The sequence below is a fragment of the Helobdella robusta genome (genome assembly GCF_000326865.2).
Source record: "Helobdella robusta unplaced genomic scaffold HELROscaffold_5, whole genome shotgun sequence".
NCBI lineage: Eukaryota > Metazoa > Annelida > Clitellata > Rhynchobdellida > Glossiphoniidae > Helobdella > Helobdella robusta.
In genome coordinates, this window is record NW_008705254.1 from 1,874,074 (window position 1) to 1,891,370 (window position 17,297).

General features: G+C 30.9%; 2 protein-coding genes across 2 annotated transcripts in view; both read left to right on the plus strand.

The window, feature by feature from the left end:
- Positions 1 to 6,460, plus strand: part of HELRODRAFT_107370 (hypothetical protein) — a gene marked incomplete at its 5' end in the record, with an annotated part of 32,990 nt that extends 26,530 nt beyond the window's left edge. Inside the window, 8 exons of the mRNA XM_009027182.1 lie at positions 1,386 to 1,552; positions 2,473 to 2,586; positions 3,493 to 3,682; positions 4,721 to 5,089; positions 5,116 to 5,177; positions 5,211 to 5,620; positions 5,916 to 5,926; positions 5,962 to 6,460. Of these exons, the coding sequence (XP_009025430.1) occupies positions 1,386 to 1,552; positions 2,473 to 2,586; positions 3,493 to 3,682; positions 4,721 to 4,909 (660 nt within the window). The 3' untranslated portion in view covers positions 4,910 to 5,089; positions 5,116 to 5,177; positions 5,211 to 5,620; positions 5,916 to 5,926; positions 5,962 to 6,460. The remainder of the gene's footprint in view (positions 1 to 1,385; positions 1,553 to 2,472; positions 2,587 to 3,492; positions 3,683 to 4,720; positions 5,090 to 5,115; positions 5,178 to 5,210; positions 5,621 to 5,915; positions 5,927 to 5,961) is intronic.
- Positions 6,461 to 15,156: 8,696 nt separating this feature from the next.
- HELRODRAFT_163262 (hypothetical protein) lies at positions 15,157 to 16,593 on the plus strand (the record flags this gene model as incomplete). Its single annotated transcript, XM_009027183.1, has 4 exons — positions 15,157 to 15,381; positions 15,713 to 15,969; positions 16,129 to 16,294; positions 16,486 to 16,593. The coding sequence occupies 4 exons, from the start codon at positions 15,157 to 15,159 to the stop codon at positions 16,591 to 16,593; spliced, it is 756 nt and encodes a 251-aa protein (XP_009025431.1).
- Between the last annotated feature and the right edge of the window lie 704 nt (positions 16,594 to 17,297).

Below are 17,297 nucleotides of genomic sequence, written 5' to 3' on the forward strand. Positions count from 1 at the left end.
TTTCAATATTAAAAATCAATTATTAAATAAATATTATTTTTATCAGAGGTCTGATGACTTTGTTGGTTTATTTTTTCTTATTAATTGACAGCTTAGCACAGAGAAACAGCACAACCTATGGTTTAATATTTGTTTTAGCAGACTAACTAAAAGAAAAACACTGCACATGTCGGACAATTTGTTAAACAATATATTTTCATCACTCCTGTTGCTTTGGAAATTACACGTCTACTATCCAATCCTTTGAATGGCATGGAAAAAACCATAATTGTAGACGCAGTATTTGAAAGGAAAAGCCTGCAGACCTAGAAATGCTGGAAATATTGTATAAAAACTTATTTAATAAATTATTCATGCTCTGGTTCAATAAAATATGTATTGGAGCCCTCGACGAAATTGTATGCATAAAACTGAATCAATGCCAGCAACAAAATATGTTTCGATATGTTTGTTTAGCAGTGTTTCAATCTACACATTCCATGAAATGTACATTTGTTAACTTGATTTGTTTATTGTTGTTGTTGTTTTCCACAAATTAAGTATTTGTAATTTAATTTGTGCTAACTAATTTCATGCACTGTTTGATGACTTGTCAGAGATGAAATTTTTCGCTTGAGACTACATTAAAGCAGAGTTGTTGTCTTCTGCAAATATTATGTTTGCTTTGCTCTCATTGGTTTGTTTGGTCTGATACTTCATGATCGATTTGCGTTTTTATAAGTGATATAATTAAAGTCAATTAGTATATGCCAGTGTAAGTGTATGCCTGTATCAATTTGGCTATGTGTTTGACTTGTTTTGTAAAAATTTATAAATATATTTCTGGTAATATTTTACAAGCTATTTCATGAGATTTTTTTTATTGAATATTGTAAATAAGTTTCATCACACAAATATGCGCATACCAGTTTCTTAATGTATTCAATGGGTATATTATAGTTTTCCTTCTCATTATAAATTCCTGATTTAATAGAAATTACAGAATAATTATTCACTATTTAGGAAGATGAACTTAAAATTTGCACTTGCACTGCTTCTTAATGTATTCCAGAGATGCAATTACTTCACTACTTTCTGAATGTTAATGCATGGCATCTCAATCACAATACAGTTCATTAATGCCATTAATTAAGTGAAGGAGAGTTACATAAAGTTGTTGTTTTCTTAATTAACAATTTGTGAGGTTATTCCATGTTTGAACATCCATCATTAAGTCACAGGCATTACATTAAAATTTATCATTTTTTTATGTTCATTAAATATAATTCTCAATTTAAGACCAATACAACAGATAAAATTAATTTTATAATAGTTTAATTTCTATGTTAAATTATTTAAAACTGCTAGTTCTCAATTGAATTTCACAACTCCCATGTTCTATGCAGGTTTATTTTGGCACGCAACACAGCAAGATCTATCTACTGGCAAACATGGTGGGAGTCAACTGTGTTACAGGTATGTCTTGCCTCTTCAGAAAGAGTGTGGTTGAGCAATCGGGTGGCTTTGAATCGTTGGGTATCTATCTTGCCGAAGACTACTATCTATCCCAAATGTTTCTTACCAGGCTAGTGACATGTGCATGTTTTCTGCTATGTATGTTCAGATTGTGTTAAGCATGATAAGGTTATGCATGGTGGCATTGCTTTGTGTATTTTAAGGTTTATGCACGTGTATGATGTTTTATAACCAGTACCTGCGACGGCTGATCAACTGATGTTGAATTGTTAGTTATAAATTCTTGATTTTGATCAATTGCTCAGACGATACTGAAGAGGTTGACATGTTGATCTTTGGGATTTTTGATGCATACGTTTAGAGTTTTTATTACATTTTATGTTTTTCTGCTCGCTGTTTTCCAGTCACATTTTTGGTTGTTGGACTTGTACTTTTATTGTTAAATATTTTTTAAATTTTGCTAGCTGTTTTGAGTTCAGCTTTGAATTCACCGCTGAACATCAAACTATAAGATTCATATTAAATATATATATATCCATCATATACATCTCGTAATTGAATTTAAGTCTTATCAAACAATATATTACGTCAACATCTCTATAAAAACTAGAAGAAGTTTGTTTTAATAAAAATTTTCAAAGTGCACCATATGCATATGCAAGCAGTTTGTGTTAAACGTTGTTTTGACATTTTTATGCTTTTTATTTGCATCATGTGAAGCAGAGAATAAGAGATGCAATGCAGTGTTGGTAAATACTTCCATATGACAGGCGTTGTTGCATTGCATTCTATGTTTTGTTATTCAGTTACGTGACTATTGAATTAATTCATTCTCTTCTCCATGAAGAACTATAGGTGAAAGGGAATTAGGTTTTCATAAATTTATTCAATTATTTTTGTGGCGTATTAATTGCCTTTTATGATCACTGTTTGTTGTTGTTCTTGTTGTTGTGATCGTGATTTCTTACTATTATTACTGCTGATGGGATTGTTGTTGTTGTTGTTGGTTATTAATAGATGTTTTTATAATTGTTCGTGTAACAGTGGCTGGAAGGTGAAGGTCTCCACACAACCTGCCCTACAGAACTCAGGCACATACTCCATAGGAACATTTCAAAATCGAATGATTAGGTCAGTCAGTCTTTTTCTTTCTATTTATCCCTATGATCCGAAAATGCCAATTGATAAATTTGTTAATTTCGTCGGTTTATTATTATTGTTATTATAGTTATTATTAACGTTAATTTCAATACCAAGACAAATGATTGTCAGAAATAATATTTTAATAATATTTGATAAATAATTTTATGTAAGTTAATGCTTACAAGCAGACTTATATGAGGCTGATGTGGGGATTTATATAGTGTCATAATTTTCGATGCCAACTGAGATTTCAGATTTATATGGTGCGGTTTCCCATTTTCAACTACAACCATTAGTGGTAGTAGTAGTAGTAGTAGTAGTAGTAGTTGTTGTTGTTGTTGTTGTTGTTGTTTAGTATGTTTGAGGTTTTTGCTTATTGCAAAGAAGCGTTTTTGTTATTCCTGTGTGCAGGCAGAAGCTTCATTGTTGCCCCTCAGCTAAGATATTGATTTCTTTCTTTTTCATTTTGAATGGAAGTATTGAACTGTTTGTCATTACTGACTGACTGACTGCCTCTTTCAATAATTACTCTTCAAATGGGCTAACCAACGTATGCACATAATAAGATTTGATCTGTGGTAAGCCCATATCAGGCTCTGCTAAATGACGATATATTTTTTCATTGGTCTGATGAATTTGCAAACGACTTATTAAAAAACTTTGTTATTCTACTGTCAGATTGACTTGTTTTCTGAAAGAATGTTTGCCATATAATTATATTCCCTTTTTTTCTATAGCATCTATCCATGATTAATGAATTTTAACTTTATCTAGATAGGTAAAGTTTTATATCCAAGTTGTTTAAAGATTTAATTCCTATTGATAATGTTAAAAACAAATAAACGTTGTAAACATTGTAAATAAATGCAAACATTATTTTCATCTAATCACAAGGTGGATAAAGTTGCGTTCATTTCTGGTTCCGATGACCATCATCATGGAGCCGTTATCAGAATGGTTGCTCCTGGGTCTCATTTCCAGCTGGGCCGTTTGTCGGCTCTTCATGTGGAGTCCTATAGCATTTTTTCTGGTTCATACATTAATTTGGTTCCTATTAGACTACACACTTCTACTGACTATACAGGTTTGTCTCGTTTTGCTGGTCTTTTGTTTTTACTCACGGTTTTATTTAAGTTGCTAATAAACCTGGCAATATATTACATAATTGAAAAACATTGTTGCTAATTTTTACAATCATTGCAATTTTATTATTTCAGTCAACACATTTTCATCATTTAATTAATAAGTCTGTGAGAATATATTCTAGTGTCAGAGAGAATAATTTTTTGCTTGAGACAGGCAGAGGTACTATTACATACTGGGTTAATGTATGTTTAGCGTTAAATAACGCTTCATTGACACTACAACCTTCTTTACTTGCATTTGTGCACGTGCAGTGCTGAAATGTTATGAAATTTGAAATTCCAATAAAAAAAACTTATAATGTTATGAGACAAACTTCAGGAAAAATAATAGCCCAACAAAAGTTGGTCCTGCTGTCAAACTGTTCAATAAAACACTTACTAAAACTATTATGCCTCACGAATCTTTGGTTTTTACACTAGGTAGATCCGAGTTAAGTAAGCATATTTTTTACTAGCCACCACGCTCAGTTTCTAACATAACCTCATTGCAGGGCCTGATGTATGTTGCGTCTATACGTATGTGAGTATGTGTGTCTGCCTATGCATGTGTTGTACATCTTGAATATCGCTGAACAAGATGCTTATATGTAATGAAAGATATCTTTTCATGATCTCAAGATGCAATCTATTAATGGAGGCATTTGATTGTATGCAGTCATGCGAATGAAAGCATACCAACCCAGAACTTACAAGCCATACGAATTTCATACTCTGACATTGTTTATTAAGCAAACACATCCATCATATGAACGATTGTAATGTACAATTCTAGTCCATACATTTGCGCAAAATCTTGAACATTTAGTCAACTACTCGAGTATGTACAGGACATACATGCGTGTAAACACACTCAAATAGTCAGATACACATCTTAATACAAACATTTAAACAAGCACGTTTATGATGACGTACGACACACAAACACTCCTCAACCTTGTATGATACATACATTGATAAAAATATTTGACACCCGACAGGGCTGCAACTTGCCATTCTCTCGAATAGACTTCGTGGCAGGTTGGTTGTTTCGAGAGTGCACATCGCTACTACTAATGCTGCGAGCCCACACCGTGCGAACGTTAACGTGGCGATCGCGACAGTACATCATTGGTCGACACACCATCGGCGAGGAAATTCGAAAGGTTCACGACTGGACAGCAGTATGATGCTGGCCAAAATAACCACGTTTAGATCTTTATTCTAAGTTAAACCTGAAAGTTCTTATTGATTTATGTGTTTCTATTTATTATACTTATAAGTAAATTAAGTTTCATTAAGTCAGACGTTACTTATTTACTGTTTATATGTGTATGTATTGATTAAATAGATTGATTGATTATATGTTTATATATATATATATATATATATATATATATATATATATATATATATATAGCAAATTAAAATTTGCGTAGTATATATAAATTCGTGTGTGTATATATATATATATATATATATATATATAATTTTTTTTTTTAGTTTTTCTTATTAATCCTTTTAGAATTTGTATGTTTTTGGTTTTTTTTTAAGTTACCATGTCCATGCATGTTTGTATATGTATGTGTATATGCATTAATGGATAATGTATTTTGTATGTATATTAAATTATTTGTGTGTGTGTGTGTGTTTTATACATAATATACACATAATTACTCACATGCATAAATTATATGTTTAGTACAAATATTTTTAAATTGCTTATCTTTGCTTAGTTAATATATATCTTCTTCTTTTATCCATATTATCTAGTTGGCAACATTTATTATTCAATTGCATCATCTGCCTCTCCAGTTCTGACTTTTGGTTATACTTTTATAAACTATGTATATAAATAATCTATATATATATATATATATATATATATATATATATATATATATACTTATCACATCACATGTATGTCCATTTAATACCATCGTGCACACACGGGCACATACAGACATGGAAAACCAACACACAATGCGACATACACTATGCAGGTCATTCAATTGGTATCCCTTGTCATGAAAATATTCAACCAAATTTGTTTGATGAATGTTTACTTTCAAGGTTTAATTACATACAATAACTCAAACACGGGTACATACATACATACATACATACATACATACATACATACATACGTACATACATCCTTAGTACGTACATGCATACGTACATACATACTAAATGTGTATATATATACACACATATATATATATATGTGTATGTGTGCGTGATATATATATATATATCACGCACACATACATTTCTTCCAGGATAAACATGTTTTTATTGGAATAATAAGTTGTCAATTTTTGTATTATGATTAAGGTTGATGTTCGCCTCTGTTGTGTTACCTACCGCATGGTATGAATTCGTGGTTGAAGCCGAGATGGATAGATGGAGTGTTGTTGAGTTCATGTATTTTGATGTTCTGCGTGTGCGTGTGTGTGTGTGTGTGCGTGCTTACTGTTTACTTTATTGTTTATTTATTTATAATCCAATCACTGACCCTTTTAAAAAATAAATTGCTTATAATAATAATAATTGCACTTATTTCTTTCTGGATATTAAAGGAGTGGTCTATCCTAACAACAATCATCCTCCCATCATCATTATCAATTATTTCGCTGATACATTCGTTAATTAATTTACTGGTTGAATTTTAGGATAATTATGTTATTACTTTTATTATTTTATTGTTGTTATTATTATTATTGTTATTATTAATTATTTTTAATTTATTATTTTTGTTTTTATTATTTTTGTTTTTATTATTTTATTCAAGTGTATTCGCACAGTTAAACCTACTTTTACTAGAAGTTGCTATGATAAATTTTAATTGTGTTCAATATTTTCATATTATTATTATAGCTCGGTAAGTAATGTAAGAATAAGTATGTATATATATATATATATATATATATATATATATATATATATATATATATATATATAATGTTTGTATGTGATTGCATTGTTTCGTGTGTTTGTGATGCATTATGTATGTTATGCGTAAAATCATTGTGTGTGTCTGTTTACTGTTCCATAAGAAGGAACATTTATTGTGGAGAGCACCATACGAATCTTTCTATGAAGATATGAAGATGATGTTGTCGAATCGGCACAGATTATCATCAGCAATTTATTAATACAACAACAACTCACGTTTAGACGACATTTTCCCCGAGATCGGGGGTTGCCGCTTGGCTACCTATGACGAAACCGAAATACCTCTCGACGCCATTCTGCCGGATACTGAGGGCCATTGTCACTTCTGTCATCATAAGTAATTTATTTGGCTAATTTTTACGCAGGACGCCCTTCCTTACGCAACCACAGTTATAAGCGGTGGGCCTAGCCTTTGATAATTCAACATCACTCACAAGGCAGTGAGGGTCAGTTTAATGTCATAACCAGGACAGCAATTTATTAATACAATCACTTAATATTACCTTTAAGATTGATATACTTGAAATTTTAAACAACTTTATTCTTTTCGCTTTGAGATTGAGTAAAAAAGTATTTATAGAAATTGCCCATGTATAAATATATAAATATATATATATATATATATATATATATATATATATATATATATATATATATATATATTCAATCATTTTCCTCTATTTTCATTATTTTTATCTTTTAGACTAACAAAACCTGAAACATTCACCCTATTCCATTTCTATATCTCTCGTTAAATTTTATGCCTGAGTGGGTTTTTCAAGGAAAGAAAGACTAAACTTTTGGTTTATTTTAACTACCGTTGATTTCTAACCTGGTGTGTGAATTTGAAGTTGTGAAGTGATTTGATCTTTTGCATTTCCAGCTGCATCATCTCTGCCATCTTTTATATTGTTGTGGTCCGTCTTTCCATCCAGTATCGATTCACATGTTTAATATCATACAATACGCAGTTATTAGCCGGCCATCTATTCTGGATCTGTCTGCATGTGTCTGTTGGTAGTAGGAGGCTAACACGATCAGTTTGTCGCCTGTCACCTGTAGATGTCATCATTTTGTTTTTCTGTTGTTTTGTGTATCTTTGTTGTCCTGTATTGTGTCTTTTATGTTTGTTTGTGTATTGTCTTGATTTATGTTGTTTTTGTGTCATGTTTTAAATTTTCTTTGGAGTTTTGACACGTGTGTGATTTTGTTCTTTCACTGTTATGTTGGATGCTCTTCAACATTTCATTAAAACAGATTCTTACTTTATCTTTGCCGAACCTTTGATGTGACCCTTTCTTTGTACGGGCATCGTTTTGTGTATGCAATTATATGTGTGTACACTATACATGTGTGTATGGGGGGGGTTTGTTTTTTTATGTCATGTATTACTAAACTGACAGTCATTTCCTTGTTAGATCTAGCAGTTGTTAATTTGCTGTATTTTAGGACTTGCGGATCTTTGGTTGGTTTCTTCCAGAAGCTCCTTCTCGATGAACATTTGGAGTAAAATTTTCATGTAATAGTAAAGATTTTTCTGATAGATATAGCTCATACATTGCCTTCTTTTGTCTTTTTTCTTACCCCCTCCTTTTTGTTCATCTCTCTCTCTCTCTCTCACTTCCTTTCTCTTAATTTCTTTCACAGAACGTTGTTATACCTCAAATTCCAACTGAGGAAATGTGTTGTCGCCGCCATCACCGACCAAGTGTAGGCATTATGCTCTCGTCACGTGCCAAAGCGAGGAACATGACGATTTAGCAAATGAATTGGTTGGGAAAAGAAAGCGAACGAATTAACAGGGTTTAATAAATTAGTTTGTAGCCATCCCTGTCAAGGGATCGTCGTTAAAGCCATCGTCCTCCTCTCCTTTGTAGTGTATCTTTTTCATTTTTGCCCGCTATAACAATCCATCATGCCTCTCGCTCATTCGCATCTGTTGCCACTAAAATGTACATAGCATAATTGTTTTTCGCCCTCATAGCAATCAAATGATGTGCATGCGTATTCTGTACCTACGTAAACTTCTACATGTACCTGGTTACATGTATGCATACACCTGTGTAAATGTTTGTGTATGGATACATATGCAATGCCTATTTACATGCAATCATACCTACATGTCTGTGCCTGTGAATCTGTTGTTTTTAGTTGTCTTTTTTTTGTATCTCTCTGTATTCATCGTTTATCGTACTGAACTGCTTGCAGCACGTACTCAACATATTATCATTATTATCTTGTACATAGGAGATTCCTGTCTTCTAACATTCTTGCGGCTGTCATCGGACTTGTGTGTACTCTGTCATCCACTTGTTCTCACTTCTACTTTTAAATGAATTACACACTTCTCATTCTAACAATCCATGTAACCACTACTAGTATATAATAATATAATAGTATATATAATAGTAATATTATATATGTGTGTGTTCGTGCGTGCGTGCGTGCGCGCGCGCGTGTGTGTGTGTTGTGTTCTAAGATTAGTGACGTTTGAATTGGGATTTAATAATGATTATTGCACGTTTATTGTTTGAATGGCAAGAAAGGGCGTGCCACCACTAGACAGCATTCATATTAATATTATTATTATTTATTTTATTATTATTATTATCATTATCATCATCAATTTATACATTGCGGTTCATAGAGAAAACAACTTAACTGATAGCATAGATAGATGAATCTGAACAGCATTTTTCGAATGATCACCATTTAACTCATTGTTTATTCAATTATATTATTGGGCAGTTAGTATTATAGAAACTATTTAATTTCAACACGGGCAAATATATTTTAGATGTATATATTTAGCTAAGATAATTGTTTACTATGATTGTGTGTGTGTATATATATATATATATATATATATATATATATATATATATATATATTGAAAAGTTTGAATATAAGTTGATAAATACTAACAAATCGGTAGAATTTATTACAAATTTTCTGGAATTTGGTTTTCTACCAAACATAAACATATATATATATATATATATATATATATATATATATATATATATATATATATATATATGTATATGTATATATATATATATATATATATTCCCAGTCGGCTAACGCCAATTAATAAATGTATTTTTATATATTTATTATAGTAGTCTTAACAGTAACGAGCTATGCCGTTACTTCGTAAATAATTAGTTTGTAACTGTTATATTTGTGTATGTATATATATATACGTATATATATATATATATATAAGATGTCAAACCAAGCCATGGTTTGTAACATTGTACATATAACTTGTAAGTACCGTCACTGTTTGTCTGTCCGTCTGTTTGTTCGTTCACTGGTTTCTATGCTCGTTCGTTCGTTCATAACATTTCTCATGTTCAGTTATATTCAGCTATGATATCTGCCCAGTTGAGCTGATTTTTTTATATGTATTAAATAAAAACCTTTTTCCATAATTTTCCTACTGGTTGATTTTGTTTGCTTTTTTATTAAATTTTTAATTTATTTATTCATTTTTGTTAATTAATTAATTTATTTATTTAATATTTATTTTATCCACTTTTATTTTTTCGATTTTTATATTATGCATATAATCTTTCAATAAAGTTCATTAAACAAATGATTCCTTCGCTAGGAATCTTCTGGGTTTTGCTTGCCTGGGATCGATGATTAATCAGTAATTGAGCTACAATTATTTTAATTCAGCAACGATCATTTTAATTGAATAAAAATTATTTTAATTCAGTAACAATTATTTCAATCACATTGAAATGTTAATTGTTACGTCAATTTTAAATGTTATTTGGCATAATTGGACAATTTAAGTTTTAAAATACTTAAAGATACATATACAGAATCTCTTTGTGTGTGTCACTATAAATTAATGTATGGTCATTTATTTTTTGTGTATATATATGTATATATATATACTAATATATGTATATATTAATTCTTTATTTAATTCGATTTTATATCTGATACTTGACAGAGAAGAAAATAGTAAAATTAAAAGAGGATGACTTAAATATTGGAATTGTTTTTGGGGTAGTATTTATTTGAGCATAAATAATAATATATAATTTCATCAACGGTTTACGAATTTTTATTTGGCGAGCATACAAATTTATCTAATATATGAATGTATGTTTCCATTTTTGCTGGTGTTACTATTATGTGTGTATTGTTTGGTACGTATTTCGACTTTCATTTTACTAATTAGTTGGATTATTCTTATTTTGATGAAAAGTTTGATAGTTTGAAGGCTTACAATAATACGTACGTACTTGCGTATAGTACCCGCAAACGTACATACAAACAATCATATGTACTGTACACGTATGCGTGCAATCGGGAAAAAACATTATGACTGAATGCCGTGCATAATTATTAATAAAATAAGCGACATATCATCATATAAGTACTTCATTGTATTTCTAAAAAATTATTTACATTGGTGGAGGTGTGTGTTGGTGACGATGATGGCGGTCTTAACATCAGCAGACTGACGCTTTGCATGTTATTATTTAACGTTGCTCATTGATTTGGCAGTGTTTCTTAAAGAAAAATCTATGCTTTACTTTTCTTGTATATTATATAACCTTTCAACTATTAGCTTCTATTTTGATAACCATAATAATTTTCAATCATATTAATAACATTTGTAGTATGGCTGATTGTTGGAACGATCTTGCTCGTTTCCATGACATTCCGATAATATTAATATTATTCACTTATGTAATTTAACCATCAATAATGAGCTAAGTTTAGGATGTCTTATTTGGTCTCTAGGTTAGTCCAACAAGATTCTAATCTATCTATTTAACTAAATGCAAGTGCTACATTAGGGTTATTTGCGTTAATTAATATATGTTCGTATATATATGTATATATATATATATATATTGGATTAAAACTGTCAGAAATGCAATAATTGATGAAAATCACTGCATGTTCCGCATAGTTAACTTACTGTTCAATTTTTCGATTTCTCCAGCGGCAGATGGTCAATTATTGTGAAGTTTTAAGAATTAAAAGAAAAATTTAAGAATTAAAAAATTAACATTATAGAGACTCAGTAGACTTGTACTTAGACGTTTGGCCACATATACAACGTATCAATTCGAACACCGAAGATGGTATAGGAATACCGAAAAAAGCTTTTTTGTTCTATCATGCTTAAATGTTCTGTCATGCTTAAAATTGAGTTTGGAACTCAAGAAACTTGACAATGATTTACGATCTACCGTTAGAAAAATCGAAAAATTAAACAGGAAGTTAACAATCGCGGAACATGTTGTTATTTTTATCAATAATTATATTTATATATGTTTTGATACTATTAATTTGTTTAACTTAGAATTTGTTATGTAACATGATATAAAGTTGATTACATGCATGTTTGCGCATAAATTTTGAGGTTATATATATATATATATATTATTTATAACAAGTATTGCGTTTATGTTTATTTTGGTTTGCCATATTTTTTATTTCGAGGCGCTGCTCAGTCTGTTATTAATTAACGGTACTCTATTACTAACGATTTTCAAATATGTTCAATGTTATTATTTCCCTGTACCGTTTTATATATCGTATTATGTACTCTATTATTATTTTATTGCTGATTACTCTGTTTTATTTTATGTATACATCGTGAGCGTGTGTGTGTCTGTGTGTTTGTATATGTATGCGTACGTGTGTGCTTATTAATGTTTTTGTATGTGTGCTGGGCATTCACATTATGCATGCATTCAAGTTTCTATTTTTAGTGATTGTCGATGGGTTATCTCTTTGTCATGTTTGTCCTCTTGCTTTTTCAAATGATGATGATAAATATGAGGTGTATATATATATATATATATTGTGAAGGCTATTTTGTAATATATATATATATATATATATATATATATATATATATATATATATATCATGCTCGTGTGCTTGTCGTAAAGCATTCCGACATACAGCATTCGGCGTGTGGACTGGAGATGAAATGCTTGTATGATGGTGATACGGTCAGTCACGTGGAAGGCAATTTTTCAAATTTATTGTAAGTTATTGTTGCAAATTTTAAGTTTTCGAATATTTGTGCTTTTTCCGTGTTATAATTTTCGCTATTATTTATTATTCATTGTGCTAAAAGGCGTCACTAAATATAATTGTCCTACTATTGATTTAATTAGATATGATGTTTGGGTAACTTATTGCTATTTTGTTTGCAACCGGCTATCTATTTATTTACTCACTCGTTAATTTGAGTGCTAGTTTCATTTAACGTAATTTTTTCAAGTTATTTAAAAGTTTATAAACTTCTTTCAAACTTAATTGTTTTCGGTTTTCATTTGTTCAATTTTATTTTTATGTTAATTGCTACAATCAAGGAGGAGAATTATTCTATTTAATTATTACAATATTCAAATCTTAATTTTCAAATCTTTAACTGAATGATTAAAAAATTACTAAAATATGTTTATTCAAAAAATTTTCTCAAAAACTGCGATAGAATTTGTCACTCGTCATTTCAAACGAATGAGTCTACTATGCTACCTTAAATGTTCCTATAAACCGCAATTGTCTGCAAACATGTGTCAGTACTTATATAAAAATGGACATGTTTGAGAAGAACAAGATCGTTTCACGTTTTCTCGTGCAATAAATTTGTTTACTATATGCGTATTGAAGGGGTGGAAGGTAGAGACGTTCGAATTTCTGCGATCAACTTAATGTCATTATGGGATCTTTTTAAAGGATGGTATTTTTTCTAAAATTTTATATGAGAGACTAAAAGCTGGGTACTCTCCTACGATCTATAGCCAGAGGTGTGACGTCTCGAGACAACATCTCGACTGTTCTGTCTATACTGTCTTGATCTTGCCTCGAAACGTAAAAATTTTATACTCGACTTTGTCTCGTCTCGTTTTAAAGCAATGTCAGTCTAGGTCTTGTTTTTTTACTGTCTTGATACGTCTTGAAATCAAGGCACAAATAGGAAATTATTTTGTTAATATTCTATTTTTTAAATCATTTTTTATAAGTCCTATAAGCATACATTAAAAAGATATTAGAACAGTTGTATATATTATAGGTAACAACGTGATTTTGCATCCATTCATGCACCACATGTTGACAAATTTTGAAAAACAAATATCTCATTCACAGTGCTTGGTGTTAATGTCTGATAATGGTAATTTCAAAGTAATTTGGATTTAATCAAGATAGTCTCATCAACCAGATGGTACAAGCGAAACAATCGTAATTCTTCACGCTTCAAATCATCTTGCATATAATACGCATATAGTACGTGTAAGCAAATGTGTACACGCGTATATAATTCCTTGACCCTTGTTCTAGGATTCCATGTGTATACACAAATATATATACAACCATACGCAGGTAACGTAAATAAATATATATTCAAACTTAGGTAATACAAATCTAACTCAAATCTGATTTTTTTAAATTCTCATTGATTTTGTCAAATTTTGACGTCTCGGTTTTGTCTCGAATTGCTTGTCTTGTCCTCGGATGTCTCGAGACATGCTCGCCTTGGTTCTTGAGCTCTCAAGTCCTTGTCTTGCCTAGTTTTTAAAAAATCGTCTTGTCACGACCCTATCTATAACTTAATTCTTCTGATAGGTTTATTTACCCATGAAATCGTGTAGCTGTTGTAATCAAATTTATTTTAAAATTAATTGACTGGAAACCCTAATGGTAATGAAAACGTTGATTGATAAATGCTTATCATCTAACTTGCGTTCGTACAGCTACCACTTTACATTTTTTCCGACATGTTCTTGACCTGTTATTCATTAAAACAGCCGTTTATTAGTATGAAAGGTTTCTACTCTGCTCTGCTGAATACTAACAAAATTATAAATTCTATTATCTGACCCGATCGTTTATTAAATGGGGTTTCCACGTCACGACGTGAATAAACTAAAACAAACCTGAAAATTCAAATTCTTGTAAGCTTTTAGAGCCCAAAGGTCTCGTTATTGTTAATATTTCTGGATTGGATATTTCAATTCGTTCTCTCTAATGGTAGTTGTTTTTATTTTAAGATAATGTTTATATATAGATTTTCAAATTTGGTTACCAGTAAATGTTGCCATCAGTTTTTTTTATAGTTGCTTAAGATATATATACCTTTTTGATTTTATGCAAGCGTTCATACGTGTTATACGTGTCTTTTTCTGCAAGGGTTGCATGGAGTTGGCTAGCATAGAGATGGAGCTAAATAAATTTTTCTGTTTTTGTTGCTTTAGTTTATTTATCATCGTCGTCACCATTAAACGAGCAATCACCTAAAAAATCAATTCGTCTTTTTGACTTAATTAATCTTACTCCGCCATATCATTTTAATATCACAATCTATTACTAATCGGATGTACGGATGTTGTTAAAACTAGATTTGTTAAACATCACAGAGGTAGCGCTAGATAAAACTTAGCCAAATTATTCCTTGATTGCATGTGCTTGTGCATCATTTGTTTAAATAATGCTAAAAAATAAATTTCAGGGCAATATTGAAACAATTGAAGAAGATAGTGAGGTGAAAAATTCCACTAATCCTGTTACCAACGTCGCCAAACCTGCTGCTAGTCAACCATTGTTCAGTGTTACCACTGGCTTGAAAGATTTAATATTTCGAGGTGACGATGCATTACCACACTTGTTGGATATATCGGAAAAAGTTGTTGAGAAGTGTGATTCTTGTCTTGCGGTACTTACTGGATTTAAACTATTACAACAAAAACGTTATTAAAAAATGAAGTTTCAACCTTCCTGACAACTGAATAAATATTCTAATATTTTAAAACAAGCAAACAAACCTCTGAATAATAAATTTTTATAGAAAAATATAGTTATTCACTTTTCTATTACAAACAGCTTTGTTACTAAAGAATGGAATTTTAAATTGAAAAATGTTACATGACCATTTTAACAACCTTTTTTTAAACTTCATGAGCGAATAGAAACTTCAATTTATTTAAACGTAGATGTAATTATAAATTTTTTAAAATATAGAACTTAAATAACATCGTTGAATTCAGTTAGGTGAATCCATATTAAATGAGTTGGAATCTCAGCTGATGAGAACAGACCATTTGAAAACCATGCTTGATACTATACAGGAATACATGCTAGAAACTCAACTGTTCCTACTTAATGTCAAGCAACCATTTTATAAACGTGTACTCCCTTGCTTTGCTCACAAAAAGATGTCGGTCAGAAGTCCGCAACACTGGAGCTCCCAGATGATGCTTCAAGCGGAAAAGGAAATGGAATTGTCGATTTCAGTCAAGCAACGGTAAACCTCATGCTTAACTTAAATAAATTAAATTATTAACGTTATAAATGCTTATCATTTATCATTTAAAAATTCACGGATAAGTTGAGAACAGCAAATTTAAATTTTATGAAAAAGAAATCTAAAGTCAAAGATGAATTGATAGATTGAATTTTTCAGGTTTGGAAATGGAACATCGAATGACGACGCAGAGTTTGACTGGTCTGCTATGCTAGATCAAAGTCCTACTAGTAAAACGATTATACAAAATCTAACCACAGCCAGCGAAAAATTACGAGTTGTGAAGGAAATGTCATTATCCATAATGCTAGAGCTGTTATTACAAGTTGGAATTTTGCACTTTTCTGCAGTTTATGATGTACCTCGTTTTAAACGCTATACGAGACCCTAAATTACTTAAAAGAACTCTGAAGCAAAGCGAACGCTACAAATGAAGATCTTAGGATTTTAATCGAACACGAAATGTAATGTTGAGTTGGGGTTTAAAAATAAATGCGGTGTCTCTCCTCGTTACAGATCGTTGGCTTTCTGAATGTAGTCCGACTTAGCTCATTTGGTAAAAGTGCCGTGTCTTGTGCTGTTGTTACGAGAGGGCCTGGTCGGAATACTGTCATAGCTACTTGAAAGTCAAAGACTATCATACGCGTATGATGCGGTGCTTGCGCGTTCAAACATGAAGTGAATGTACGTCGTGTGGTGTGAATATTACATCCTATATAGAATAACATGTAAGCAGTTCTGTGTTTGACAAATCTGCTTTATAAAGAATAAAAAAATTTTTCATATCCCATCTCATGTAAATCTGGCGAACACATACCCCCATGATATATATCATTTTCAACTTGCTCACTTACGGACCGCATTCAGGAGGTCAGCGACCTATTAACGGTTAAGACCGTATTTTATTTACTAACTCAACAATTTCGTTATATTTCATCTTCGATTAAGTGCTAAGATCCTAGACATAAACTGGTAGATAAAGAAAAGTATACTATATATGATCCTAAAAGATATTTTAAAAACTAAGTTCTCCAATGAACATTTTTTCTTATGTTTAAAAAGACAAAAGAAATCCCGAAAGTACTGAGCAGTTTAGATATCCTGAACGTTGAAATAGAACTGCTTGACGGGAAGAACAAAGAGATGCATAAAGTTTGACACCAACGAATTGAAGATATTTTATTTCATTACTCTTTATACATTAGATTCGTTACATTTTATTTTCGGAACAATTATTTTCACTATTAGTCAATTATTGCTAATAATTTAACTATTTAGTTCACGAACGCAGTGCATCATTCAATCCGCGAATTGAATGAATCAGCGGA